This window comes from Brienomyrus brachyistius, chromosome 11 (assembly GCF_023856365.1).
Source record: "Brienomyrus brachyistius isolate T26 chromosome 11, BBRACH_0.4, whole genome shotgun sequence".
Classification (NCBI taxonomy): Eukaryota; Metazoa; Chordata; class Actinopteri; order Osteoglossiformes; family Mormyridae; genus Brienomyrus; species Brienomyrus brachyistius.
The window spans coordinates 6,940,070-6,966,126 of NC_064543.1; the positions used below are offsets into that span (position 1 = coordinate 6,940,070).

General features: G+C 47.2%; 4 protein-coding genes across 12 annotated transcripts in view; 2 read left to right on the forward strand and 2 right to left on the reverse strand.

Annotated features, from left to right (window-relative positions):
• Window positions 1-9,067, reverse strand: part of efl1 (elongation factor like GTPase 1) — a 53,410-nt gene extending 44,343 nt beyond the window's left edge. Inside the window, exons 1-11 of the mRNA XM_049030987.1 lie at window positions 9,001-9,067; window positions 8,362-8,485; window positions 7,762-7,829; window positions 7,532-7,616; window positions 6,839-6,972; window positions 6,533-6,670; window positions 5,066-5,274; window positions 3,540-3,663; window positions 1,615-1,694; window positions 1,386-1,522; window positions 482-604 (exon numbers count right to left, since the gene is read on the reverse strand). Of these exons, the coding sequence (XP_048886944.1) occupies window positions 482-604; window positions 1,386-1,522; window positions 1,615-1,694; window positions 3,540-3,663; window positions 5,066-5,274; window positions 6,533-6,670; window positions 6,839-6,972; window positions 7,532-7,616; window positions 7,762-7,829; window positions 8,362-8,452 (1,189 nt within the window). The 5' untranslated portion in view covers window positions 8,453-8,485; window positions 9,001-9,067. The remainder of the gene's footprint in view (window positions 1-481; window positions 605-1,385; window positions 1,523-1,614; window positions 1,695-3,539; window positions 3,664-5,065; window positions 5,275-6,532; window positions 6,671-6,838; window positions 6,973-7,531; window positions 7,617-7,761; window positions 7,830-8,361; window positions 8,486-9,000) is intronic.
• Window positions 1-26,057, forward strand: part of LOC125751747 (homer protein homolog 2-like) — a 426,913-nt gene that overhangs the window by 181,054 nt on the left and 219,802 nt on the right. The window lies entirely within an intron of this gene.
• Window positions 9,149-11,708, forward strand: saxo2 (stabilizer of axonemal microtubules 2). 2 transcript variants are annotated; one of them, XM_049030967.1, is made up of 4 exons: window positions 9,149-9,256; window positions 9,870-10,049; window positions 10,155-10,357; window positions 10,583-11,708. In XM_049030967.1, exons 1-4 carry the CDS (start codon window positions 9,219-9,221, stop codon window positions 11,569-11,571), a joined length of 1,410 nt encoding a protein of 469 aa, XP_048886924.1. In that variant the 5' UTR covers window positions 9,149-9,218; the 3' UTR covers window positions 11,572-11,708. The 2 variants fall into 2 exon arrangements, with proteins under 2 accessions (XP_048886924.1, XP_048886925.1); XM_049030968.1 differs by lacking the exon at window positions 9,149-9,256 and having other exon boundaries at window positions 9,933-10,060.
• LOC125751737 (ADAMTS-like protein 3) overlaps window positions 11,697-26,057 on the reverse strand; it is a 72,387-nt gene continuing 58,026 nt past the window's right edge. For 6 of the 7 annotated variants that reach the window (XM_049030945.1, XM_049030949.1, XM_049030943.1 and 3 more), the window contains 14 exons: window positions 24,786-24,996; window positions 24,403-24,582; window positions 23,196-23,349; window positions 21,353-22,349; window positions 19,342-19,469; window positions 18,616-18,729; window positions 17,170-17,352; window positions 16,365-16,475; window positions 16,062-16,274; window positions 15,179-15,362; window positions 14,735-14,939; window positions 14,549-14,658; window positions 13,919-14,133; window positions 11,697-13,657 (listed from right to left, as the gene is read on the reverse strand). In XM_049030945.1, the coding sequence (XP_048886902.1) occupies window positions 13,533-13,657; window positions 13,919-14,133; window positions 14,549-14,658; window positions 14,735-14,939; window positions 15,179-15,362; window positions 16,062-16,274; window positions 16,365-16,475; window positions 17,170-17,352; window positions 18,616-18,729; window positions 19,342-19,469; window positions 21,353-22,349; window positions 23,196-23,349; window positions 24,403-24,582; window positions 24,786-24,996 (3,130 nt within the window). In that variant the 3' untranslated portion in view covers window positions 11,697-13,532. Of the gene's footprint in view, window positions 13,658-13,918; window positions 14,134-14,548; window positions 14,659-14,734; window positions 14,940-15,178; window positions 15,363-16,061; window positions 16,275-16,364; window positions 16,476-17,169; window positions 17,353-18,615; window positions 18,730-19,341; window positions 19,470-21,352; window positions 22,350-23,195; window positions 23,350-24,402; window positions 24,583-24,785; window positions 24,997-26,057 lie in introns of those variants that run through there. The other variant, XM_049030950.1, reaches the window with a different exon arrangement.

The following is a 26,057-nucleotide window of genomic DNA, read 5'->3' on the forward strand; positions in this document are numbered from 1 at the left end:
CGCAGAGCGCCAGCTAAATAAAACATCAAAAACCCACATCTTGCCGGGCCAAGCGGAGGGCTTGTACACATGTAAAAACACAGACCGGGCCTGGAGTGGTTTGGTCCCCCACCTACAGGGTCACACCAGAACCCAGCCGCTGGTGCTGATCTGGCCCGGATCAAAGGGAATCTCTATGGAAGGAGAGGAACGACGATTCGGCCGGAAAACCAAACAGGCAGGTCGAGCGGAAAAACGCATTTCATTTACAGGAAATATGAGGATCCGGACGGGACACAAACAGAACAATTAGACCCCCAGAGACCCACTGGCAGGCGGAGACTTTAAGCAAAAATTCACTTAAAAAAAATAGCTGCCTGAAAGTTTCATCTGAAAGAGCTTCAGAGAGCGAAGGACTAAATATATCCCAAAAAAGAAAGAAGCTTTGGGAAATAAGACAAAGAGGGGAAAAGTAAAATATTTCCAGGCTTCCTGCAATCACCTCTCTTGAGGTCCTGAGTTTCCTGCGGCAGCGTGTCGAACCTTCGTGCTCCGGCGCACATGAGCTTCTCCACCCGGTCTGCCGGCATGTCCAGGGGACTCGGCAGCTTCTCGCACACCATCGCTGCGGGGGCCAGGTTAAGGAGGAGTGCCTGGAGGAAGGCTGCATTGGGGGGTCCTCCCAAGCCGAAGGACTTGCATTTACAAACACCTCCAGCATCACCTTCTTAGCAGAGCCATCTGCGAAGCACAGAAAGCTTTTCCGCATTTTTACTGTTTAAAAGGTTCATGCTCAATTATTCGTACGCTGAGAAAAAAAACAAGCAATGCTTTTTTTTTTTTTTAAAAAAAAAAAAAAACACTATTAATATGATGAGAAACAGTCTTGGCTGTAGGCGTCTTGAGATAAGACAGGCATAAAGGTGTCCTCTAGGACGAGGCGGGGAGGAACAGGCGTGAGAGAACAGAGAGAACAACATAGACAGGCTGCAACTCTCAGTGTTTACTGAAAGCAAGCTCATAAATAATAAACAGCAACAACAAAGCGAATCCCAACCTCCAACATTTTCAACATGCTAACAATAAGCTAGCTGACGTAAGTCCAGCCATGACAAGCACAGACCAGCTGGTTAATCACTCCTACAGCTATACGTTACACGGTACACAGCACAGCAGAGAGCCAGCAGGACAGCCACCCATAGCACAAGAAAGTCACACTTAGAAACATAAATGAACTTTTTTGGGGTGACGTTTTCAGAAACCCCTGCGAAAATATTAAATTAGACCGGCGATGTTCCTGAGCTGATTTATTGCTCACACTCCACAAGAAACCAGGTCATCCTCCCTTTGGGCCCGAGCAGGAGCTGGAAGGCAGTTCGGTGCCGACAAGCCCCAAAGGAGGATACTGAGGACAGCCTGGGACACTGGCAGCCACTGGCCACAGATGGCGCTGAGGAGCACTTTGGGGTCTGAGTGCCGGAAGTCTCGAGTCGCCACTTTGATACCCAGGGAGGAGATCACCTTCTCCACCTTCTCCTTGTCCCTACGGGGAAAATGAGGAAGCCGTCAGCAGCGACGCCTGACATCACGCGTCCGCCGCATTCTGGATGCCAGAGAGAGCGCTACGTTCGTTACCTTCTGGTGACGACGGCCTCGTACAAACTCCAAATGTTGTCAAGGACAAGCTGGACAAACAGTGGCTTTTTTCCTTTGGCCTTAAAAGACGCAATAAAAAAAAATTAATGGGAGCAGAATGGAATCAAAGGCGCCCAAGAAGACTTCAAGCCAAGAGCCGCCAGCTTTGACGAGTCCCACTAAGGTAATTGAGGGATTTACTGCGAGACTCTTAGGGTCAAACTAAATCCTCCAATTACGAGCGGCGCTCTTTGTTTAAACACCAATCTCTTCTGTGTTCTCCTGGTCAATGAGGCACGCCGAAAGTTACACGGCCTTCTCCCGGAGTGCTCTGTTCTGGAGAAATGACTCTGGCTCCATTCCGCCTTGCCCAAAACGACTCCATTTGAGGAGCTACTTTCCCCGAGCCACCGCATGGCAGTGACGCTAACGTCCCCGTAATCTCTCCACTCTCGAAAGGACGCTGATCTCAAACCGGTGACATGTTTACCCTCCTCAAACGGTTCCCCAAATTTTGGTGTCGGGCTCTTAATGAAACTCAACATAATCGAGTGCTTTTTAATAGCTACGGTCTTGTCTGAGTCAGAGTCATCATAGATTGGAACTCAGAATTAATCTCTCACATCTGATCTTTGTGTGTTCGCCAAATCTAATTTGTTAAAGCAATTACTTTCCGACCTGCGCTTTTGTAATTAACTGCCGTGGCGCGAGCGGTGCACAGTTACTTAATCGCCGTCTTCCGAAGTGGTATGCGATACCGTGAAAGATTAATGGTCATTGGATGGGACCGTATTTGGGGTCACCGTAGATTCGCCTGGTCGCGTTGGCAGGGAAGCGAAACACGGCAGCTGATGGGCAGAGTCTCTGACAGCTGGGGGTCTGTTTATTGACGTAAAATTTCTAGATGAAGCTGCATCTGCCTGGTGGTAGGCGATGATGGATCGTTGGGGAATCATGGCTTCAGACCGGCCATGCCAGTCTCATGGCGGGGGGGTTAAAGGCCATATGCTGCACACCAAGCCATGTTTGTCTCAATGCCAAACCCCCTCAGCCCCCTAGACGGGCATCAGCCAGACTCTTTCCACAGTTTTTCCATTTCCACCATCAAGGAAAAATGATCTGACTCCATTGTCGTATTTAGAGTACATAGTTCTTTTTCCGGTTCTGGTCCAAACCCAAGTATACCAGGGCAGGTAGGGCAGCACGGAACAGCTGTCTCTGCTCCAGATAACCGAGAGGCTCAACGCATCGCAGAGATACCAATTAAGAAATAAAAAAGATTCACCTCTGCCGAACATGGGGAGATCAAAGCTCTGAAGTGGATACAAACGGCAGCCCATGTTGCATGTTGTATACTCGGGGGGGGGGGGGGGGGGGGGTCATTAAGGAGAGATCACAGAGGCCCAATCACTACATCAATAGCCATCGGCCCGGAGCTAAGCCCCTGGGTCAAACCCGCGAGCGCAGCACCGCGGCCGTCACCCCTTGCCAATGTCCAGACCACCCAGCCCAGCCGCGTCTCATTAAGAGGGCTGATAATTAAAAGGACAGCCTGCAAGTCGCTGACATTATCTTTAAGGGGTGGGGTTGTCTAAACAGGGGAAGGCTTTGTGACTCACAGTGACTAATTTGATTTCGCTGCGCAGATGATAAACAACATTCATCATCTTTAGTGCCCCACAGACTGCCACAGTGCACCCCCCTCCTCCCGGAGCTGGCCGTCTGCACGTCGTCTGTCAGTCCAGGCGGCAGCCTGCTTCCAAAGCCCAATACGAAGCTGGCTATCGGTACAATACTGGCCTACAGAAGAAAACTTTTATGGATAAATCATCATCGCGTCGACGGACGGGTAAGCGGGCCGCACAAATGGGACGGGGAGGAGACAGACGGATGGCAGGTCTTACGCGATACCTGCACCTGCTCACCTGAGCCCCCTTCATGATCTTCTTGGCTTTGGTGTTGAGGTAGAAGTCGCCCCACAGGGTCTTAAGCAGCACCTCCGACCTGACGCCCATCTTCTGGCTGTACATGAGAGCGAACTGCCGGACACTGAAACACAGGACGACACAGGAAGGCAGAGACAGACATGATCACCAGCACCCCTACAGCCGTCCCAAGTCCCCCCCCCCTCCCCGTGCTCCGATTTCGATTTGGACCAACGTCTCAATCGGACTGCCCCCGCACGCTTAAACATCTGACCTTCATCTTTTCCAGATGTTTCCGTCATTAGGACCTGCGGTGCTCGGAGTCCCGGTGACTCACAACAGGAAGTGCTAGACTCGCTCGGACTCAGCATTAGCCTAGCGTGATGCGTTTCTGCCAATTTAATAACCATCCCATTAAAGAAAAAAAAACCCTACATCTTCCAGCTCAGAGGCACGATGTGAAATATTAGAGTTTGGCTGCAGAGACAGTATCCACTGCATTTCATACTGAAACTCCCTCCATAATCTTTCCAAACTGCAGAAGACACTGTGACAACAAAATGACCTGATTACTGGCCAGACTGCCCTAGCTATGTGCTAATGGCCTTATTTTTAGATTTTAGCCATCAAAATGGCAAAGCTCCTCCTTAAGCTTGGTCTCCCTGTCCCCCCACCCTCCTTAGCCCCTGTGATCTTCCAGTCGCACCAGCCCACGGCAGCCTGCTCTTTTCCTGAAGTCCATTAAGCAGCATTACTAAGCCGAGGCAAAGTAAATTAATCACTCTTTCAACCTTGCACTGACCTGATTTGAAGTATCTAAATTACTTATCCGCTGTCTGAAATAAAATACAATCTTGATGCAAATTGACTCGGTTCTCTACTCGAAACCCATTACCGCACCCCATTATTAACGCTGCGGACGCTTTCTGACGGCTGTTTTTTTTTCCCCCTCGCCAGACTCAATCTAAACTTCACAAAAGACACAACCACATCTGCCCGACCTGTTCATACCGGCTCTGTGGAAGTGGAAATAAACTGGCAGAATACAGAACAGAAAGCGTGTTTACTAAACATTAAAATTAGTTTTTTTTTTTTTACTGACATAGCATTAACACTGACAAGTAAACCTCAGTCTGATCTCTCATCAAACCCATCGCTGCCCACTGGTACCTACATAAACAGACTTAAATCATCAAAGCCTTTTTTCTTGGCCTTTCCTGAATGCAATCTTAATAACACAGCAACAGAACAGCAATATGCACATGTACATATTATACAGAACAATTATTTAGCATGGCGATTGTAAACAATTTTCAAATTTATTATATGGCAACGTCAGATTATTAATCATTAAGTCAAGACTGCTGGCTCTGAAAAAAACTGTTTTTCAGATGCCAGTATTTGTCTTACATAAAGTTTGATGAAGTGTTAATTTAAACGTGAGCTTAAGGCTCCCCCTGGTGGTATTTTTATGTAACAAACAGCAAGCTCACTTTAAATCCTAGTGAAGATGAGTGAGACGGTACCTGAAACCCCATCCATCTATGGCACTAGCAAAGACCACATTCCCCTGGTCGGGTGAAAAATAGAGGTGAGAATCATCAGTCTCCTCCAGCCCGGCACTCCAGTCGTAGACCTGATCGCCTCCGTCGCCGGTGTCCGCTGCTTCCGTGTCCTTCCCCGCTCGCTCCTCCAGGACTTTGGAGGTGAACAGGGACCCGGTGACGGCGTTTACCTGAACAATCAACAGCAAACGCTCAGCAGACGCGGACGATTTACCTTGGCATCCATTTAAACCGGTGTCGTTAGCGCTGTATTGTAGTTTTAGTTCTCATTAACATTTTCGTAAACTGAAATAAAACAACATACGCAAATAAAATACAACTAAACGCCGAGTTGCCGAAATTCACGGAAAATAAAAACAAACGTCAAGTACTTTCCGTTACCGTTATAATGCTAAAGCAATGATTTATCTTTGATCACTAATAATAACACCAGGAACATGTTTTGTCCCTTTTGAGAACATCAGTACATAATAGGAACCGAATTTTTATATAGGATTCTCTAAAGATCGGACACGTAAAAAGGCTGACAAACTTCGGTCAGCTGGCTGGAGAGAGATTTTCACTTTGAAACAAGTCTGCACACCCACGCACACGCATTTACATGTAAACGTTTTTATTACCTTGTAAACAGTCTGTATGGTTTGCAAACTACTCCAACGCTTTTGATGTAGCCAATTTTAGGCTTATGATGGAATAATTCTGATTGGCCGAAAGATTTCGTGCGCGAGTCTGAAAGTTTTATTGTCACGACGGATCCTGGCAACCCTGCATAAATCAGCTTTACAACTTCAGTCTATCCGTAGAAATAAAATCACTAAAACTTAAAAGAAAACCACAATATATAAAGCAGAAATATAGTAACTCCTTCACATTCGCGCATTTGACATTGGCGGTTTTGGTTATTAACGAGTTGGCTGTGATCAATTAAACAGGAATATTTTCGGAGACATACGAAATGCAGCAGAAACTCACAAACGACAAATGATTTGGATCACAAGAAATCGTATAAATTAATATCAGGTCTTTGTGACTATGGAATCTCGCATTTCCGTAACTCTTTACCTTTTCAGTGCCGTTAATCAAACGTAGTGCTCTCAGCACGTACAGTAGTGACTTTGTTTATACAGTGGCTTAATAATTTAGATGACTTGTATATGATATAAACAGGTCTTGATAGAAAATTATGACGTCACAAACCTGGTTTTGAAAATGGCAACAAATGGACCCTTTATGCCATCATTCATGCTTGCAGACTGTTATGGGTTAGGTTTAGGCTTAAGGTTAGGTTTAGGCTTAGGGTTAGGTTTAGGGTTTCTGCATATCTTTAAAATTAAAAAGTAATAAAACTACACTGAAAAAGAACTATAAATCAAACTGGACTGCAAATGAAAATTGAAAATAATATAATAATAATAATAGGAGACACACCTGTTCCAGTATCTTCTGAAGATGAACATACGCTTCCTGTGCCGTGAGCTTCAGTTCTACGATCAGCCTGTCGATTTTATTAATGACCAAAACCGGACGGATGTTCTCCAGCCAGGCTTGTCGTAACACTGCTTGGGTCTAAAACAACACATGAGGAGCCATTATACACGGACCAATCGGCATCAGGTTTACATGACCATGTTCCACACAAAAATAAGGGATTTCACACTGGTGAATCACACGAGGCAGCGGACAGGGGGCACCCTGAGTGTGTCTGCGGGCAGGTAAACAGGAATGCGGTCGCACCTGAGGACAGACCCCTTCCACCGCATCCAGGACGACGATGGCCCCGTCGCACAGCCTCACCGCTGTCGACACCTCGGACGAGAAGTCCACGTGGCCCGGAGAGTCGATCAGGTTGATGAGGTATTCCTGGCCACCTGAGGTAGGAAGGCAGACAGCTGGGCTAAGTCTCTGCACCCGAGATCAGAGGATCGCTGATTCAACACCCAGCCTCGGCAGAACAGTCACATGTCAGTGGGCCCTGGATAAAGGCCTTTAACCCCCCCCCTCCCTCCCCCCTCCCAGGGGCGCCGCACGTTAGCTGACCCTGTGCTGTGACCCCTACGCTTGCTTCCCCAAGCAGAAGCATTCCAATGTGCCTGTACTGCTACTTGTGCAAAAGGCAACTAAAGAATTTATCTTACTTATCAATTGGGAACTTTACTGCGTCCACTGATCAGACACTAGGACACATGTAGTTACTACAGCCCTTTGGCCAGGGCTGGACAATCTTAACCGCAAATAGTCACTCTGTGTGCAGGTTTTCACTGCAACTCCCTAATTACATTGCTAATTAGAGGACTGATTGGCTGAAGAGTCCTCACACTTTGTTTTCAATGGCTGACCTAAAGGTTATCCCACAAATCTGCATACACACTGGCCCTTTGCGGATAACACTGGCCACCCCTGCCACAGTCGCTCATCACTCTGACTTACCAGTGGCGTAATGCAGTGATATCGCACTGGATTTCATCGTTATGCCTCGGATTTGTTCATCCTCCCTGCTGTCCAGGTACCTCAACTAGGAATTTGCATAAATACACAGTTTACCACCACTGCATTTCACCATAGTAACACATTAGCAGAATAAACACTTCTACCATATTTATTGAATTAAGCACCAAAAAAGCTAGTTAAACTGGGTAGTGAGACTTTAAAATACTAACCTTACCCGCCATTCGGCTGGATATTATACCATTACTGGCGACCAAGCAGTCCGCAAGCGTCGTCTTTCCTAAAAGCCACATTTATAAAAGACATTTAATCAAATAATTAGATCACTTAATTTGTCACAGTACAGTTGAAAGAGCCACACAATTTCCACAACAATAGCAAATACCTAGTACAACAAAAAACTGAATAAGACAAAACAACATAAAGTATACAGAAGTGGTAATATATGGCATTGTACTAATAAGTGGAGAAACGAACAACAGATACAATAAAAACAATAAACAGCTATGGGGGGATGAGCGTGGCTGATATGGATGACAGACTGGTTCGTTGGCCGGAGTTCAGTAGTCTTCCGTTCAGTCCTCTACCTCTAACGCACCTCTGGTACTTTCTCAAGTCTTTACGTAACGTTGCGTTTTCTTTTATTTGCAATTTACCGTTACTTATCGTCTGTATGCGGGTAGCACGCAAATAAGAAATTTCTTTTCTATTTACACATGACAACGCAAGAATCACATTAGGCGCCTGAAGTATTTGCAATAACTTGAATACCAATAAACAACAAAATGAAGATCATTAAATACATAACGTACCATGATCCACGTGTGCTAAAATACACAGATTCCTTATATTCGATGTATTTTTCTGTAGTGCAATAATTTTTTCCAAACTTGTGTGCCCCATATTCGAAGGCTGAATCGATGATTTATAGCTGTTCTGCAAAGAAAATATTACGTTATTATTATGTACAAAGAACAATGTATTTATGGTTCTCTTAATATTAAACATTTACTGCCTTAATTGTTCACTCCTATGACATGATTTGTTTCGATCCAGCTAACTTATAATGATCAGTACTATACTAAATATAACAGAAAGTTTAACACAACAATTAGATAACATTAACGAAAACACTGCCATGCCACTTTACGCCCGCAGTGGGACAGCACGAACGCACATGTTAATTCAAGCATTTCTCGACTCACTCGGAGTGTCAGTTTTTAATTTCGTGTCTATACATTTTATTTAAAAACTTAAAGTAACTGTAACGTGGAAAAACTACACGTAAGGTGTTACGATAAGGCGGTTGTTTGACACAAGCTAAAAATTCCATCAACACAAGTCAGTTAATTTATCTCTTTAACTAATCTACACACTTACAAGTAAACAATAATATTATTATTATTATTAATTCAGTCATAAGCTGCTGCTACTACGATGATCAAACTCACAGCAGACAATACTGGCACTCACGTTGATCTCCTATTCCGGAAGTAAGTTGCAATTCGTGAACTTTGTCCTCTGACGCACGTACGGATAACGCGACGTCGTCGCTAGGACGCCTTCCGGTTGCTTGGGAGATCTGACGCTTCCCTGGAAACGAATGTGTTGTGTGGGGCGGCTGTACAGAGGGTCGGTCGGGGTTGTCGCAGAGGCAAGAGAATAAATCATGCAACGATCGTGCATCTGTAATATCTGTAACTGCGGGTAAGAAAATGAAAAGCAACACCCTGCTTTGAGAACTTGTGCATCTAAAATATGTCCAGTTTCTATGGCTGAAATTTGTGTTTTGTGAAAAATTAAATTAGCTTTTAATTTTATATTGAGGTTATGAATACTATGTAACAAACACGTTATGTCCCGGATAAGCGGTTGAAAGATGAATGGAAGGAAATATTCCGGCTGATTACTTCTTTAATTATCCATTGACACTTAAGTCCCATTAATGGGTATCAGGTAACATTCGCTACCTGTTCGCCCGCTGCTTTTTCTGTCATGAAAATCTTTGAGTTACAATTTTAAAAATAAAAAAATAAATAAATATGTAGCCATGTAACGTTTTTGGTGCGTCATCTGCTGTTATAAAGAAAACAAAACACTGATGTTGGTCCTATTGTCCCTTCATTCACCTGTCACCAAGCCCGCACCTGTGACATGAGAAATTCACTGTGTTCCTCAGAACACATCTGACAATAAAACTCGAAGCTTGAACTTGAGCTCAAGAAACTGTACTGAATGCTAGAAGCTCAGGTGGTACATTGGTCCCGTCGTCAACAGTCAAGCTCTTATGTTTACAAAAAATTAAATTCTGTCCCTATAGGCGTCACCGCTGCAAACAACAGTCCACTGCCTTGTACAGTAAGGGACCCAAGGTTCATGTTCAGACAGAATATGTAGAAAAATACCCATCATATGGGCCCTACTTCCCCCCCAAGAGCAGAAAACCCAAGCTGGAGTACCAGGAGAACCGGGAGAAAATGGACGGAACCAGTACCTTCAAGTAATAAGCATGCAAGTGATTTAACGTGTTCATAGGTGGCCTGAAATTGACAGCTTCTAGCCTGAAACGGGGGGGTTTAATGTCTTCCCTCTTGATCCCGTCCAGGTCCGACTACATCCCTCATGAAGTTACACCCCAGTACGTGAGACAGCAAGTGGAGTACAGGCCTAAGAGCGGAGAAATCGATCTCAGGACGACGTACAAGCTTAACTTCAACACATACCACGTGCAGCCGTTCGTACCTGCGAGACCCTTGCGGAGATCCCACCTGAACGAGGGGAAGCTGGACACGCTGCCCACTTACAAAGGTGATGATTCCAAGGTTTTGTATCCATTCATCTGATTACTGTATTTTCTGGCACCTAAAATGTATCCATTCTATATTGATCTAAATTGTCAGTAATTGTAAACCGGACACCTTTTTTTTAGCTTGCGAATGACCGAATCATCTTATGTATTTATTTTTTTACATAAAAAGGTCTTCAGTGTCATTTTTAAAGATGTCCACTGATATAACACTCCTATTTTAAAAGAGGATTTCCAACCATGGGAAATCAGCAAGAGGGAATTGGTGAAACCAAAATTTACCTACCGTCTTCCATCTGGGAAGTTTGGAAATACGACAACATTCCAGGATGCTTTTGTTCCTAGAGGCCTGGTTCCTCGAGAAAGTTTTAAGCCTCCCAGCATAGCCAAGCTTTCCAGCGTCCCCTTTGACGGCCTCACCAGCAACTGCATCTCATACGTGCCTCACGCTCTGGAGACCAGGTATGTCAGAGCCCCTGAAGATAACAAGCCCAGCAACCAGCCCTTCCAGGGTCATACCACCCACCAGTTAGACTTCCAAGGCTTACCTGGACAGCCTCCAGAGAGCTGCAAGCCGGTGGTCACCAAGGCAAGCTTAGACGCCCCCTTTGAATGTCGCACGGAATTCCGGGACAGTTTCCAGCAGTGGCCAGTGACTCTACCACAGCTCTCAAAATCAGTGGACCACAAAAGCCCCACAGAACCCATGGATTTAAGCACAACCACCAAGAACGATTTTGTCAGACACGAAGTACAGCCATTCATCCCTGTCAAGCCTGCCTCACGTGCAAAGAGGTCCACGGCTCCTTTCCAAGGAGGCACCACCATGAGGGAGACCTTCAGACCATGGATGGTGCAGAAGCAAGAGAAGAGAAGCAAGCCAGAGGAAGTACCAAAAACCAATGAGAAGATGGAGAACCTGACGACCTCTAAGCTGCACTACATCCAGCATCAGATCCAACCCAACCCAAGCTGTAAACCCAATAATGTCCCCATGAGAACACAGTCTCCATTTGAAGATAGAACGATGTACCGCACGGAGTTCACAGCCAAGAAGACATACGTGTGCCCGGCCAGCTTTGACTCTCCTCACGGCTACGTCTTCCAGGAGAGCGATGAACGAGGCCATAGGTTCTTCCGCAAGCTGTCTTCTCAGGACAGGAATGACGTGGCCGGTGCACCTGAGATCCCAGCTACTGAGCTGGCTGTGATCTGATGAAGTGTAACAGTGATTATGTGCTGAAAAGTCACCCAAAGTGCTGTATGTATCATAAACATCATTATTACACCATGTACTGAGGAATCAAGCTGTCATAAATATACCACAGATAGACTGAGGGGTTAAAGGAAAAACATCAACAGATCGATCTTTATTTACAGGAAGTATTGTTGCAACATATTACAGCATTACAGCATTGATTTTACTCAAACACCATTCTTTATCTTTCTGTATTATATTTGGACATGTTTATAATGAGAACAAACGTTTAGTACAGTTTCAGCATTACGTATTGAAATATTCAAAGGAAAACTTAATATGTGCCAAGCTTAGAATTAAATAATGTGGGATATGAATTCATTACCACAAGTGTATTCACATATTTTTTTTAAAACATGCAGAAAAATTGCTATTGGAGAGTATTAAAAATAAAGAGCGTATACAAGGTTTGTAGTGGATTTGGTGGTAATATGGTCTTTATTTTGTTAACACAGTTTCTCTGACAGGACCCAGCGCCTAACAGCAGGTTAGCCTGCTAATCAGAAGCAGAAACAGAAAGTTCAGGCCAGGAAAACACCCCAGGAAGCAGGAAGTCACACTCCGCTCGGAAGGTGCTTAAATCTCAGATACAGGGCAGAAAGATACAGCGATCTTCAGGTTTTGGTTATAAGAAAATAAAGTGCCAGTTATCACACAGGGTACAATATTGCACTTTTAAGAGTCCTATATAAAAGGCAGGTTTTGAAACACAACTGAAAAAAGGACACAAGGCCATTACTAGGAAAGCACCAGCTGCCAGTGAGGGTGACCCCTGGTGGCCGGATGAAATCCTTGCACCTTTCTGACATCCCGCATACAGTCTGTCTCTTACAGAAATACCGAGAGACATTATTCACTTTCTTGATTTGTCCAGAATACATTTTAACATTCATCTTAGTTTGTAAAATCTCTGTAAAGCACGGAAATAAGTTTCTCTCACATACTCCGTGTCCACAAAAAAAGTTCAGGCAGTTCACAGCTGCAACCACCGTGGATTCCCACCAGGCACGTCGTCCTCAGCTTGATAGGAACTGAACCAGACACGCAGTGAACGATTTGGTGCCTATTTGGAAGATTTTCCAGGAGAGGAATGTCATTTCAAAACACTTTTTAAAATTCAGCACATAACCACAGGCCCTTTTCTCTTCTGTGTTTAGTTTAGCAAATGTTTGGACCTAATTCGTTAAAAATTGACCATGTGTTACTTTTTTGCAGTGCGATTTATACAATGTACTGTCAAACATTATATACAGGCATAGGAACAATGCTGTGAAATACTAAATATATTCTATAATACAGAACTTTCTTGCAATGCCTTTCTTAACATAATCAAAGAGGTTCAACCATTTTCTGTCATCTCACAGGGTTTGATACATTGCCCTGTTGTGCATCTCCATCAAATACCATGGGCAACAGGTGGCATAGCGGTTATGATCCTGGAGTGTCTGTCTGTAGGTTGCTGCTTCACTAGGAACTCAGCTGTTGTACTGTAGTTCCAGTTCAACCTGAACTCCACTATAATATCAAGCCAGGCTTACGAGCTTTGGGCGCTGAGCCTCTGCTATGGTGAGAGCATTAAGTTGGCAGCAGATATAAACAACACGATTATGTTACCGTGAACTGAAAAACACCACCACCGTGGCACAGGTGTGATGGCGATGCAGGAAGTTCATCAGACCATCCAGCAAACGTGAGGGAGACATTAAAGGCATCTGGGAAGTATCAGTCAAGGCCTCTTGCTTAGGTCATCCTCTGTCATACTCTAAAAAAAAATCACGTCTCTCTTCACCAAAACAGACGCAAAAGACGTACACCTCATATATACAATATTATTGACAAGCGCTGATGTTAGTGGCAGAACATTAGTCCATCATTTTCATTGGCCGTCCAGTTAGTGCCTCGACCAATCCCAGATCTTGTCACTGCATGGGCAGAGTCTCCTTCCCCTGGCAGGACCGACAGCACCTCTGCTGGTAGAGATTCATAACACAGAGGCTGAGCTCCTTCACGGCAGCACAGTAATGGGTCGAATCTACACATTCACCTGAGGGAAGAATACAGAGCAGAGGTCAGAGCATCTTGGGACACCCGATCTCCGCATAAGGAACACACAGGGAAATCAGCAATTTAGCAGGCAGCAGACTAGCATTCTCTTTCTTTGCACTCCCTTTGTTTTAATTACTTGCCACAGGTCAGTGGGCGGTGTTACCTTCCAGTCCTATGTAAGCATTTCACCATTAAAAAAATTCTGATTTGGAGACACACATTATGGGCAGCTGACTAAACGCCTGTCTGCAGGCCTCACCGCCACAGGAAGTGATGACACAATGCCGCCATGTGATTGGCCGTCGCCGCCACCCACAGCGCTGCTCCGCCAGGGTCCTGTCTGTCCTCCTGTGGATGCACTCCACCCTGCGTGACTGGATCCCGCTGCCACAGGCTGCACTGCATGCTCTCCAGGGCCCTACCCTCCACTGCACATTGCACTGCTCGGACGTGCAGTTCCGCGTGGAGGCTAACCTAAAGGCACCCAATATACCAACACCACAACTCAACACCTGCACAAAGTGTAATTCCTAGACTGTCCAGCAGAGGTCAGCGTTAAACAGAGGTGTTGCAATCAAAGCTTCAATCTTGTGCTAAATATTTACAATACATAACTCGAAAAATACATAAAAGATCTTGCTATATGGTGTACTTCAAAAAGCTCAGGGTTATAAATAAAGCTGAGGTTCATAATTAGTGCATAGTTTCTAAAGTCAGTCTTTTGTGAGAGTCTATTACAAACAGAAAACAAGACTTGATGCTGAAGTGAAGTGAAGCAGGCTTTCATTTGCAGTGGATTTATTATAATTGCAATTACCAGTAATAATCACATTCAGTCCTGTATGATTTCCTGCACCAGCTAACTAAGGGATACTGGTCTGTGACACACCTGTTCCTGTGATCACAGTGAGATTCCGAGAGGGTGGAGCCGTTGTGATGCTTGCAAATCACTGGCCGGCTCTGGATCGCTGAGGCAGGGCCTAGGCACCGTCCGGAGCACTGCGGCGATGTGACATCATGACACCATCATTCCCATGGCCATCGTCATGGCTACGGCAGGAGGGCAGAGACTCACCTGCTCCCAGGGGCCCGCAAACCAGCCTGAGCAGGAGTGTCCATGGCATCCCTCGACGTGGGGAGGACGCGGAGTTCCAGAGCAGGCGGAGTCAGCGAGGACTGTGACTGTGCCGAAAGAGCTCAGCTGCTGGCAGGAAACCTGCCTGTGCCGGGTTCCACCACCACAGGGATTGGAGCAGCCAGACCACAACGTGGCCCCCCAACTGCACAAAAAAAAATCCAAAAGTGAGCCCACATCACTTATGCTAGTCACCAAGGATTGTGCTTTTCTGTCTGGGTCACATAACTATACACAGGACAACAGCAATCCAGCAATCGGGTAATGGTAGTGATGGCCAAATGTAGCTTTGTGAACCACTTGCTGTTTTTTCTGCCCCCACTAGATGGTGCTCTCTCTTCATACATACAGCAATAGGATAATGAAAGCCCGATATCAGCACACCTCGGCGGACAGTCCTGTACATTGCAGGGCTGAGGCCTCCTCTCAGGCCTGGGGAGGTGTTGGCATGCCGACGGGGGAGCTTCCTCTCTCCTGGGGCCGACGCAGTGCACCTTCCAGGAGCGGGTCCCAGCTGACCCACAGGTGGCGCTGCAGGCAGTCCACTCCCCTGGGCTCCAGGTCAAGCCTGCTCACCACAAGACATCATCAGCTGATGAACAACGAATCATAAGCACACTGGTCACCCGCACAGCTGTGGGGGCCTGGCTCGTGGCTCTCTCCTCGGAGAGGGGCTGGTCTCCCACACGTCTCCAAAGTGAGATCAGAAGCGGTCCTCTCCATCTGCTTTGCCTCATACACCCGCTCTGCTAACGGGTGGATACAGACCTCTAACAAAAACCGACATTCCAAAGTAATCTTTCTCATGGTCCGTCCAAGTATTACAAAATATAACTCTGAATGTATAATTTGATCTGCGTCTTATTTATTATTAATTTCAGATTAAATGCTGGTTTAGATACGGTCACACTAACGTATATCCAGTGTTTTCACAGTGTGGAGCATGAACTGGAATTACAGGCCTGCACAAAATAAGTATGAATATGAACTGATATGACAAGAAATTACTGTCACATTTAACCCTCTATACTGCCAATACAGACTTGCGTACCATTTGTGAAACCCTGCTTATAAAATGTATAGGAATTATGCTTTAGGTCATTCTGCGTGTAATTATTTAATGCCTTATGTGCACAAACCGTAGTGACTTTCGGGTCATTTTATCAACATTTAGGTCGTCACAAGACTTAGGTTATGAGGGTTCTTTGTTTATTCATCATTTAGGGTCAGGGTATCGGGTGAGGATGTTCCCTTGTGGCAGACTCGCCTTCCAGGTGGACACGAACCCAGGCCGACGCCCCCTGGTGGCCTGCAGGCACATGGCAGGCATAAGTGCCGCTGGACTTGGCCAGCAACGTGTTCACCTCCAGCACCCGCCCCCCCGCCAGCCTCCTGTGCTGCGGGCTGTGGGGAACCAGCAGGGTGCGGTTCTGGAAGGTCCACCTGATGACCTGGGTGTGGTTGGGGAGGACTGGACACCCTGGAAGGGGGGGCAAGGACAACAGAGGTAGGCGAAGGTGAAACCTGCAGCCAATGCTGACTCCGGCATGGGCGGTGGAGCGTAGCCTACCTATCCGCAAGATGTCCCCGCGTCTGACAACGGCCTCAGTGCCCTCAGGAGAGGCCATCAGCACCCTCTTCTGGCTCCTGTGTGGCCGCTCTGCCCTACCCTGGGCGGCCCCTGTTAACAAAACATGATGATCCTGTAGGTCATGCCTTAAAGACCTCCTGGCAAGGGGGCTGCTGTTGAACCCTTGAGTAACCATCCTTACCCAGAACCACACATCATCTAGCTACAAAAACGATCTGAGATCAGCTGACCAACTAAATGTAGATATTTTACTACGTTCACCACAAATTCTACTCCTTTTCCCACTTACACTCACGTTTTAATTCGTAACGCAGACCGCCCAGGAGAGGTACTTAAAAATTCTGGATTCCCTGACAAAATGTCACCTTGGACCCCCCCCACATAATATTATATATATAATTTTAGAGCCCCTGTCAAGGTCTGGCCCCCCCGATTCTGCCAGGGTAATCAATGCCCCTCCAAAACCCCTGGAAGCAGCCTGTGTACTGTCCAGGCTGAGCTCCTGGGTGGAATCATAGAGCCCGGTGCTTACCCATAATGCAGTGGTACAGGAAATACAGCTAAATACACTTTAGTCTTGGGCCTTAGCCTAGCGTTAAGCAACTCTCTCTGTGTTTACATTTCTCAGTGTGATGGATGCCAACCTGATATTAACCTGATTATCCTGAAGGTCTGACAGTGACGGGGGGGGCTGCATCTCACAAACAACACAAGGTGGTTTCCACCAAGAGCTTCTCGTAAGGCTTGTGTTAAAGCACAGACACAGGCACAGTCTGAAACCTACCCGACATCAGGAGAAGACTGGAGGCTACGGACCTCCCCAGCGGACTGGAGACCCAGCATAAGTAGGATCCCACATTCTCCATGGAAACGTTGTGGAGGAGTAAAGAGCCTCTCCTCAGTGGGACAGCATTTGGGGGCAGGTCACCTCCATCCTTGCTCCAGGTCACCGAAAGCTGCGGGACACCTGAAAGAGGGCAAAGAGACAAGAGACACGACGGCAGCTTCAACATGACGCCAAGGGCCAAAACAAGCAGTTTTGGTGTAAATGAGAAAATCTTACTATGCCCATCAGAGAGCAATATAATTTAAACAGAAATAACACACTGGTCTCAAACTGCAGTCCTGGGGGGCCGGAGTCCTCCACATTTTTGGGTTTCCCCTCATTACACACCTGATTTACCTCCTTGTGCTAATTACCACACAGCTCTTGAGCCGAATGATTTGTGGTGGAGCAGAGAAAGAACTGAGCTACACAGGGCCCAGCCCCCCAGGACTGGAGTTTGACACCCCCTGGAATAACTAATTTCTTTGATTCATCTTCAGTCTTGTACAAGCTGAAGCAAACCAGCACAAATGGTCACCTAACTCAAGACGACGCCTTGAGCATTTTATCATGTAAAGCACAACACCAGGACCTACTGGGATTCAAACCAGCCACCTCTTAGCTGTAAAGCCAAGTTTTTAACTACGATAACACCAGTGTGAAGCTAACTGTAGATTTTCTACAGAACACCAGGGTACACTCACAGACTCACATAGGTGAATGTCCTGTGCTTTGGTGTCCCATAGGGGGCGCTGTAGCTTAATCATTGGGCAATTCAGCACCGTGACTACAAACCCCCCCCATAAATAGATTTACACACATAAATACGCACAATAATAACAGAAATGACCCCCCCCCCCAACCAGACAAATTAGTTATTTTTCTGACTTCATACCTCTGGATTTTCAGTCAGAAACCAGTGAGATGTGTGAGATTGGGAGAGGGGGGGGGCATGAACCTGATCTAATTTTTACATTCGGGAACGTCTCCGAGTCCCCGATCCACAATGGAGATGGCAATCGTTCGAAGATGCTTTTTGAGACGGGTTTGTTAAATGTTAAATCCTGCCCCCTCGAATGATTTCATTTGTAAACAATTCTGGGATAAACAAACGATGCATAAGAAGGAAAAGATCATGAATTACGACGAAACAAAATGAAGCTAAATCACAAACTGCTGAATGTAGCTGTTGCCTTTGATATTTCAATGGTTCTTTTTAATTAATCTTAACAAGAAAAATATGGCAGGATATTTGTTAAAATTTGTGGACACGAAAAGGAACAAAAATAGACTTTAAAGCTGAAATGAACTGACTGGTACCCCCCCCCTTCCCCCCCCCCACAACACCCCCGCAAGCATAAAAAACACTCTTGTATGCAATCGGACCTGCTCCCTCTAACGGACCTGTGACGGGACACTCCAGGGTGATGTTGGCCCCGCGACGAGCACTGAGCTGCCCCCCCACAATGGCCCATAGGTCAGACATGTCCCTTGAGGTGATTCTGATTGTTGGGGGTTCTGTGAAAAAGATATGAGCTTAACATCAGTCACATCACTCTGTGCCTCAGTCTGTCTCTAAGTCTGCCTGCCTGTTTATGTCTCTGTCCCTGCCCCACTGTCCATTTCCCTCCCCCCTGCCTGTCTCACTGTCCATTTCCCTCCCCCCTGCCTGTCTCACTGTCCATTTCCCTCCCCCCTGCCTGTCTCACTGTCCCTGTCTCCCTGTTCCTTTCTCTCCATCCATCCCTGTCTCACTATCCCATTCTCTCCTTCTCTGTCTCGCTGTCTGTCTGACTGTGCCTTTCACTCCTCCCTCCGTCTCCCTCCTTCTCACTGTCCCTTTCTTTCCCCCCCTTCCCTGTCTCACTGTCCGTCTCCCCGCCCCTTTCTCTCCCACCCTCCTTGTTTCATTCCCTGTCTCACTGTCCCTGTCTCCCTGCCCCTTTCTTTCCCTCCCTGTATCACCATTCCTGTCTCCCTCCCCATCTCACGGTGCCAGTCTCCTTGTGCCTTTCTCCTCTCTCTCCGTCTCCCTCCCTGCTTCACTGTGCCTGTCCCTTGTTCCACTGTGTCCCAGCAGAGGCTGCGCAACATAGATCAGCACCCAGAAATGGAGAGTCCATTTCTCACCAGCAAACAGCAACCGGGAGGTTGCAGTGTCAGAGCCCAGCTCATTGGTGACCGTGCAGCTGTACTCGCCCGCATCTCCCACGCCGGGTTTGGAGATGTGCAGGACTCCAGCACTATCCCACGATACCCTGAGCAGAGGAGGAGGCACAGCTGATCATCAGGAGAGTTTGCAGGCGGAATGGAATTACATCGCATGATACTCATGAACAAGCACACAAGGCATTAAATAATTACACGCAGAATTCCCTGTCGGGGTTAAATCAGTGCACATGTAGCAATACGGCATTAAATCAAAAACATAGTCCCCCCATTAATGAAAAACTATTTAAAAGCAAACTGAGAATTACCTCAAAGTTCTCGGTTTTATGGCAGTTACAATCCCAGCTCAAGACCCTCCCCCACATACTTTAAGTTACCTCTTCGTAACCACATCCCCACCACAAATTAGTGTGACTTTTCCTTAATGACTCCAAGACTCATTCGGTAAGCTGTTTGCACATGTCGGTGGGGGGGGGGGGGGGGGGGGTCGGACTGTTGTGACAGGTCGTCTCCTGAGATCTGTAACGCAAAGCTCTAATGGAAACTCCCAGCACTGTCAGGGATCCCGAAAATTCGTATTTTTTGTGTATTTTCCTTTTTTCATAATAATATAATTCATTATTAACTGAGTTACATTATTACAATAATAAAATGTTAAAAGGTTGTTTTGTGGGGCGGGGGAGGGTCAGCAGCTAATTCCTCTCTGAGCTTGATCCAAAGTGGCAGGCAATTATTTGCTGGCTCTATCGGGAACAGGCCTCTGGGAGGCAGGGCTTCTATCACTCCTATCCAGAAACACTAAAAAGGCCATGAGATCAGCCTAAAGCACTTCTCCAAAGCTCGAAGCAGTCGTTTGAGACGCTTAGCTCAAAGCTTAAGCAGAAGAAGATAGGAGGCGTTTGGAGCATAAGGCGATAAACATCTCAAGTGGATCATATTCCGCTCGAGAAACTTCGCACCTGCCTGGGGAGAGCAAGAAGAATATCAGCTCTAACCCACATTTTGGCGTAGTAACTACGTATTAGTCAGATTACTCAGGAGATGTCATCTGATAACACTGTGTGTAGAAGCTGTAAAAAGGGATTAATTGTCAATAGGGGGGGTTTGGGGCCCACTTTAAAAGCCTGGGGAGGTTAGACAAGACAATTTGAGAAGAGCCAATACACAGAGAAGTGATCGGCACGGACAGCGTGGGATCAAGCAGAGGAAGGGGATTAAACGGCCTCCGTCAATGTGTGACCTGCCTACGCTGTAGCACCTCCGCTTTGAGGCCTTCCACAGAGTCAGCTTTGCTTTGGTTGGTTTAATCAGCATTCATCCAGCGACCCCCCCCCCCCCCCCCCCGGCTTCTGCCTCCAGCAAGGAAGAAGAGAAAAAAACTGAATGGCCGACAGGGTCTTGCGCCTAGAATATTCTAGAAATATCAGCTAGAATATTCCGGGCCAGAGGAAAAACATTATAAGCCTTTTCCAGAAAATGCACCACGTTCTTAGTCAGAATCATGGAGGACATGAACCCTTCTCACCTCCAAGGACAGAGAAGGACAATGGTTGGTGAGTGTCTGGGTAAATTCAATATTCAACAGACCAACAAAAGTAAAATCATGATGGCCACAGTCAGATTTTTTCCAAGGACGATATTCAATGGTGCTTCAGTATTATTCGCTTCTGGAATGTTCACCGCAAGACTGAGGGTGGCACAGGAGACCCAGAATGGAAGGTCTTACTGAATTACTACAGCACTGCCAAAGTAAGCCATCATCTTCAACCCAGAACAAAGAGCTGAAAGACTCTTCCTGTCGACACTGCAGCACATTTCTAGCAGATTTCAGTGAACGTGGCCAAAGCCCTAAAATCAAGTGAAGCTCAGAAGATCATTGGGGATACAGACCCCAAGACAGGCCTGCGCTCAGCGTATGACACAAAGCTGACGTCTTATGATGTAACGTTGATGAGGTGGTTGTTTTCTGTACCTTTCTGAAGGCTGTACAGGAGCTCCATCCTTGATCCAGAAGACTGATGGTTTTGGCTCTCCCTGCACTGCACATGACAGAGACACACTCTGCGTGGTGTTGGTCAGAAACATGCTTCCCCCGACACTTATGTTGACGGTTTTCTCAAAAGTTACTTCGAGCTGCTGCTTCTGCCGAACGATGACCGGCTTCTCACGTCTCCCGGTGCTCCCCTCGCTGGCACCTTCTGTCGAGTTCTTGCCGGAAGCCTTGGTATTCGTGGTACCGTCCTCCCCCAACTCAAACCGGGGCCTGGGTTTCTGGGGCGCAAGCTCACGTACCAACTGCGAGACCTGGCCTTCGGTCACGTCCCCGTGCCCGACAAGCTGACCAAGGCTCCTCACCAGCTCCTCGAACTGCTCGGGCTCCAAGCTGTAGGCGCCTTGAAGGACTTTGTCCTGCACAGGGCGACCTGAAGCAGTCGAGCTGGACAGGGACCTGCCTAGAACCTGCAGGAAGGTCCGTTCCTGACTATGGTCATCATCCAGGTAGAATTCATTCTTTCGGTTCCCGACCTGCCACTTCATATTTGTCTGGTTCCACTTCTCCTCTAGCTGCTCACCCTGAGGATCAGCTTCTACACCTGTCTCAAGCAGCCTGTTACGGTTCCCGATCAGCTTCAGGACGAAGGTCTCCACGGCTGGCCCGGCCACGCAGCGGTACACCCCGATGTCCCCAGCCTCTAGGCTGTGGATCTTCAAGGAGCCGGATTTGGTGACGGCAACACGCAGAGAGCTTGGAAGAGCCCGCCCGTCCTTCTCCCACCTGATGAGGGCCTTCTGGAAGTGACGCACTGGGCACCTGATGACCACAGAGGTCCTAGGGAGCAAATAAGCCCGGCCCCCCACGGTGAAGTGGACACGCTTCTCCTGCTGGGTTTGGATGTAGATGCGGTGCAGAGCCAGGATGTACGGGTCTCGCTTCTGGGACGGCTTGGGCTTCTGCTCTCCCTGTTGCCCTATGAAACAAAACAGTGTTTTAAAGCATGACCTACAAAACATACATTTATCATTTTCAAAATAACAAAACACTCATCTACTACAACTAGCACGGTTGCACGGTAGCTAATTTTATGTTTATGATAGAATAATATAGATTTGCTGTAAGATTTCTTGCATGAACACGAGTCTGGCAGCCCTGAATTAGCCTGACCACAAAACCTCACAGAATAGATGGGGAGGACTGGCTAGTTCATCATCACACCACTGGTCACCGCCAGATAAAGTTACAGGGTCCTGCTGGGTTTCACAGAATGCCGGTGATGTTCCTAGGGACCGAAGAATCTGTTTCAAGTCAACTTACGGAGATTCGACACTTGGCCAATGCGCTTAGATTTCAGTACAGGAGCAATTATATTGAAGAGGGACAAGCAAACACAATAGGTTATAAAAGACGAGATGATGGAAATCTGATTACTCAACATTAGACTTACACGAGGCTGCGGATTCAAGAGTAACACCCTGTACGGACACCCCGAGAGGAAAAAATAAATCATCTCATCAAAATATTGTGCAAACACTGGCGCCGCCTTTAAGAATTAATATTTGACATAAACGTTGATCATGCGAACTCTGGTTTCGATCAGAGGCCACCCTAAAGCAGCCAAGAACATCCACGCCTCCAGGAGATTGACGATCGCCACATTTTACAGATTCACGAGTCTTGTGCATTTGACGTAGTATTTCATGAATTTAACGTAGAATCGTGTGAATCTGCCGCCTGCATCTGGGTCACGCCACAGCCGCAGGACCGTAAGCACACACGAGAAGGCCAATCATCCACTGGGGCCCTGGGTCACGCTTACCGACGCAGGTGCTCACACGACAGGTCCGGACGAGGGGCGGGGCTTGCAGGCCGCTGCAGGCAGCCTGACCCAGTGTGACCTGCTGCCCTGCAGCTGTCCGCCTGCGACAGACGGGCTCTCTGGTCTGGATCCCAATGCCACAGCTGACAGAGCACTGCAGGGCACAGAGGTGGGCCGGTTATGGATGACCTCTGACGCCTCGACTTTCCACTGCAGCAGAGGAGTTCAAGCACGCCGGCGTAGGAAAAAAAGTATCGGTGAGGTGGGGGCAGGACCTATTCTGAACAGTACGACACTGACAAATTAAAACTATTAAAATGTGTAAAATAGTCAACACACAGTACTGAATACTTCATTCACAATGTTATGACTAGTGACTCAGACGAACCATGGAGACATTTCTAGATGCTAATGGTGTTAAAACGTGATGGAAAAACGAGATCTAAAATGAGCAGAAACAGAAGATATAATGTCACCTCTAGGGGCAGTATGTGTCTCAGTGGGCTAAGCCTCAGCCCCTGCGATGGGAAGCTCACTGGTTTGAGCCCAGCTGTGGCAAAATTGCTACATGTGTGTGTGTGGGCCCTCAACCCCCAGCCTGATGTATGCTAAGCCTGCTCTCACCTACACCATGTGTTAAGGGGAGCAAGTAGGTGAAACAAAAGGTTTCTTCAAGGGGATCAATGATTATTGTTATTGCTGTATCTGGAATACAGATTTACTTCAGCTATTGTCAGTGGGGGGGCGTGTGGCCCCCTGTGTGGACTGAGCGTGCTCTCTGGCTAATGGCAGTTTGAAACCAACCAACCAACCAGACAGAACATGGACATCTTGCTGTGTGCAGGAAAGCATCCCACTGAGCTGCAAGGTAACATTTATTTGGGGTCTCTGTGTGTGTGTGTGTGTGTGTGTGTGTGTGTGTGTGTATGTCGGGGTTTAAATACCGCTGCACTATAAAGAACAGATTTCCACTGAATGTTCTCTGCATAAGGGTGAGATACAGCATAAATATTCACTTTATACGCACTCAGTGGAATTACTGGGATTATTAGGCAGTTCCAGTTGTATCCCTTTACTTTAATCCAATCACTGATTGACAGCACACAATGACCCCGCCCACTGTGGGGCATGTCATACATTCACATTCAGCATCTCCCACAACATGGTACATGTCAGAGGTTCTCCAGAACTGCACCACGTGTCTCACCGGAGACCACTCCGCCCCCGCCAGCTGAGCGGGACAGTCTGTCCTGCCGCAGGTCTCCCGGACTGCGGCTTTGGTCCCAGTACAGGAGGTGTCTGCCAGCTTCCTGACCCCCCCGTCGTGGAGCAGCTGTTTGCAGTGGACCTTTCGGGACCGAGTTCCTCCACCACACGTGTGGGAGCACTGCGGACAACATGCAGGGATCAGGGAGACGCGCCAAGGAGGAATTAATGCTCCTTCTCGGTCCGGCCAGACTCCTCTGCGTGACGTCAAGCCTGACGAAACGCTGGACAATAAAAGCGTATTAATCAAAACTTGTTATGATGAATGTTGTGGGCTAAAAGACGGTGTCTCGTCTAAGGACGACCCCAGAGCGCTGGGCTCACCTCCTGCCATTCCCCCACATGCCAGGAGGGGGGGCAGTCTCTCTGGTTGCAGGACTGCAACACAGGCAGTTTGGACTCCACACACTCCTCGTCGGCGACCGTGACCGTCACGCGAGGCGTCAGCGACACCAGTCGGCTGCACAGCACCACCCGTGAGCGGATCCCCGCTCCGCAAGTGGCGGTGCAGGGCGTCCAGGGTTTGGGCTCCCACCTACGGCGGCCACGGACAGACAGGGGCGCAAAGACACGGGTCAGCCCTGCCGGCGGTACGGCCACAGCCCCGCAGGTCACATCCTGCACTTCGAAGTAAGGAAAGCTGAAAACGGAATGGGAACTGTGGAATGGCAGATGGGATTCTGGTGGCAAAGGCTGTTCTCCAGTTACAGTGCTGGGAGGCTGCACCGACTTAATCATGGCTGTGAGCTCTCTGGATATAATAAAGAAAATATTGCCACATTAAAGTAACATTGTGGAGTCTTTTTGGGTCTATCACTTGCCCTCTTTTAAAACCAAGCTGTAAGCCATACACACGCACACATTGAAAAACACACATACTCCATTCTGAGGACAGCTCAGGTCATTCCTACACCACCCCCCCTGAAAATCACAGTCAGGAAGAGAGAAGGACAATAACATGTAGCATCAAGCACGATCGAGCTTTGGATCTGCGCTTTACACCTGTTCCGGACTTGGCGATGGCACTGTCCCTATAAAGAATGGGCATGTCACTAACTCAGCCCGAGAGTCAAATAAAGGAAAAGTGATGATCTATGACTACATTGAAAGGCGTTTTTATTCACGAGTCATTGGTAGAAGGTCAACATTTCCATCAAAGATTCACTCAGCGTGTCGCTCAGCTCGTGACCACTGTAATTACTTTGCCCCAGAAATATTACACAACTCAGTCAAGTATTCACCACCAGCTGCCTAAAATAATTTCCCTCACAGTCATAAAAACAACTGGACGCATTAAACTGATTGATTTTTCTGTCCTGCCCTTTCTAAATTTCCTATTTTTAAAATAAAATGGACAATGTGTGTGAACGCTGAAAACTTGCAGAGGTAAACAAAACAATCCGACTGTTGCTGAATGTTTTCTGCTGTTTAATCCTCAGAGGCTTGTTTTCCTAAAACAGCTGTCAGATTCCGCCTGTCCCTGCAGGAATTCACATGCATAAAAACACAGCTGTCGAGCGAAGGCGTTTTCATCGAGCATCTCCTCCCCCCAGCCCCAGAGGAACCCACCGCCATTATTTCAATTACATTCTTTGG

What these genes read in the sequence shown, in the direction of transcription:
- saxo2 (XM_049030967.1), top strand. Translation starts at nt 9,219, where the DNA reads ATGCAACGATCGTGCATCTGTAATATCTGTAACTGCGG. An exon ending in GACGGAACCAGTACCTTCAA is followed by an intron (nt 10,050 to 10,154) that starts GTAATAAGCATG and finishes GATCCCGTCCAG; the next exon opens with GTCCGACTACATCCCTCATG. An exon ending in CACGCTGCCCACTTACAAAG is followed by an intron (nt 10,358 to 10,582) that starts GTGATGATTCCA and finishes CTATTTTAAAAG; the next exon opens with AGGATTTCCAACCATGGGAA.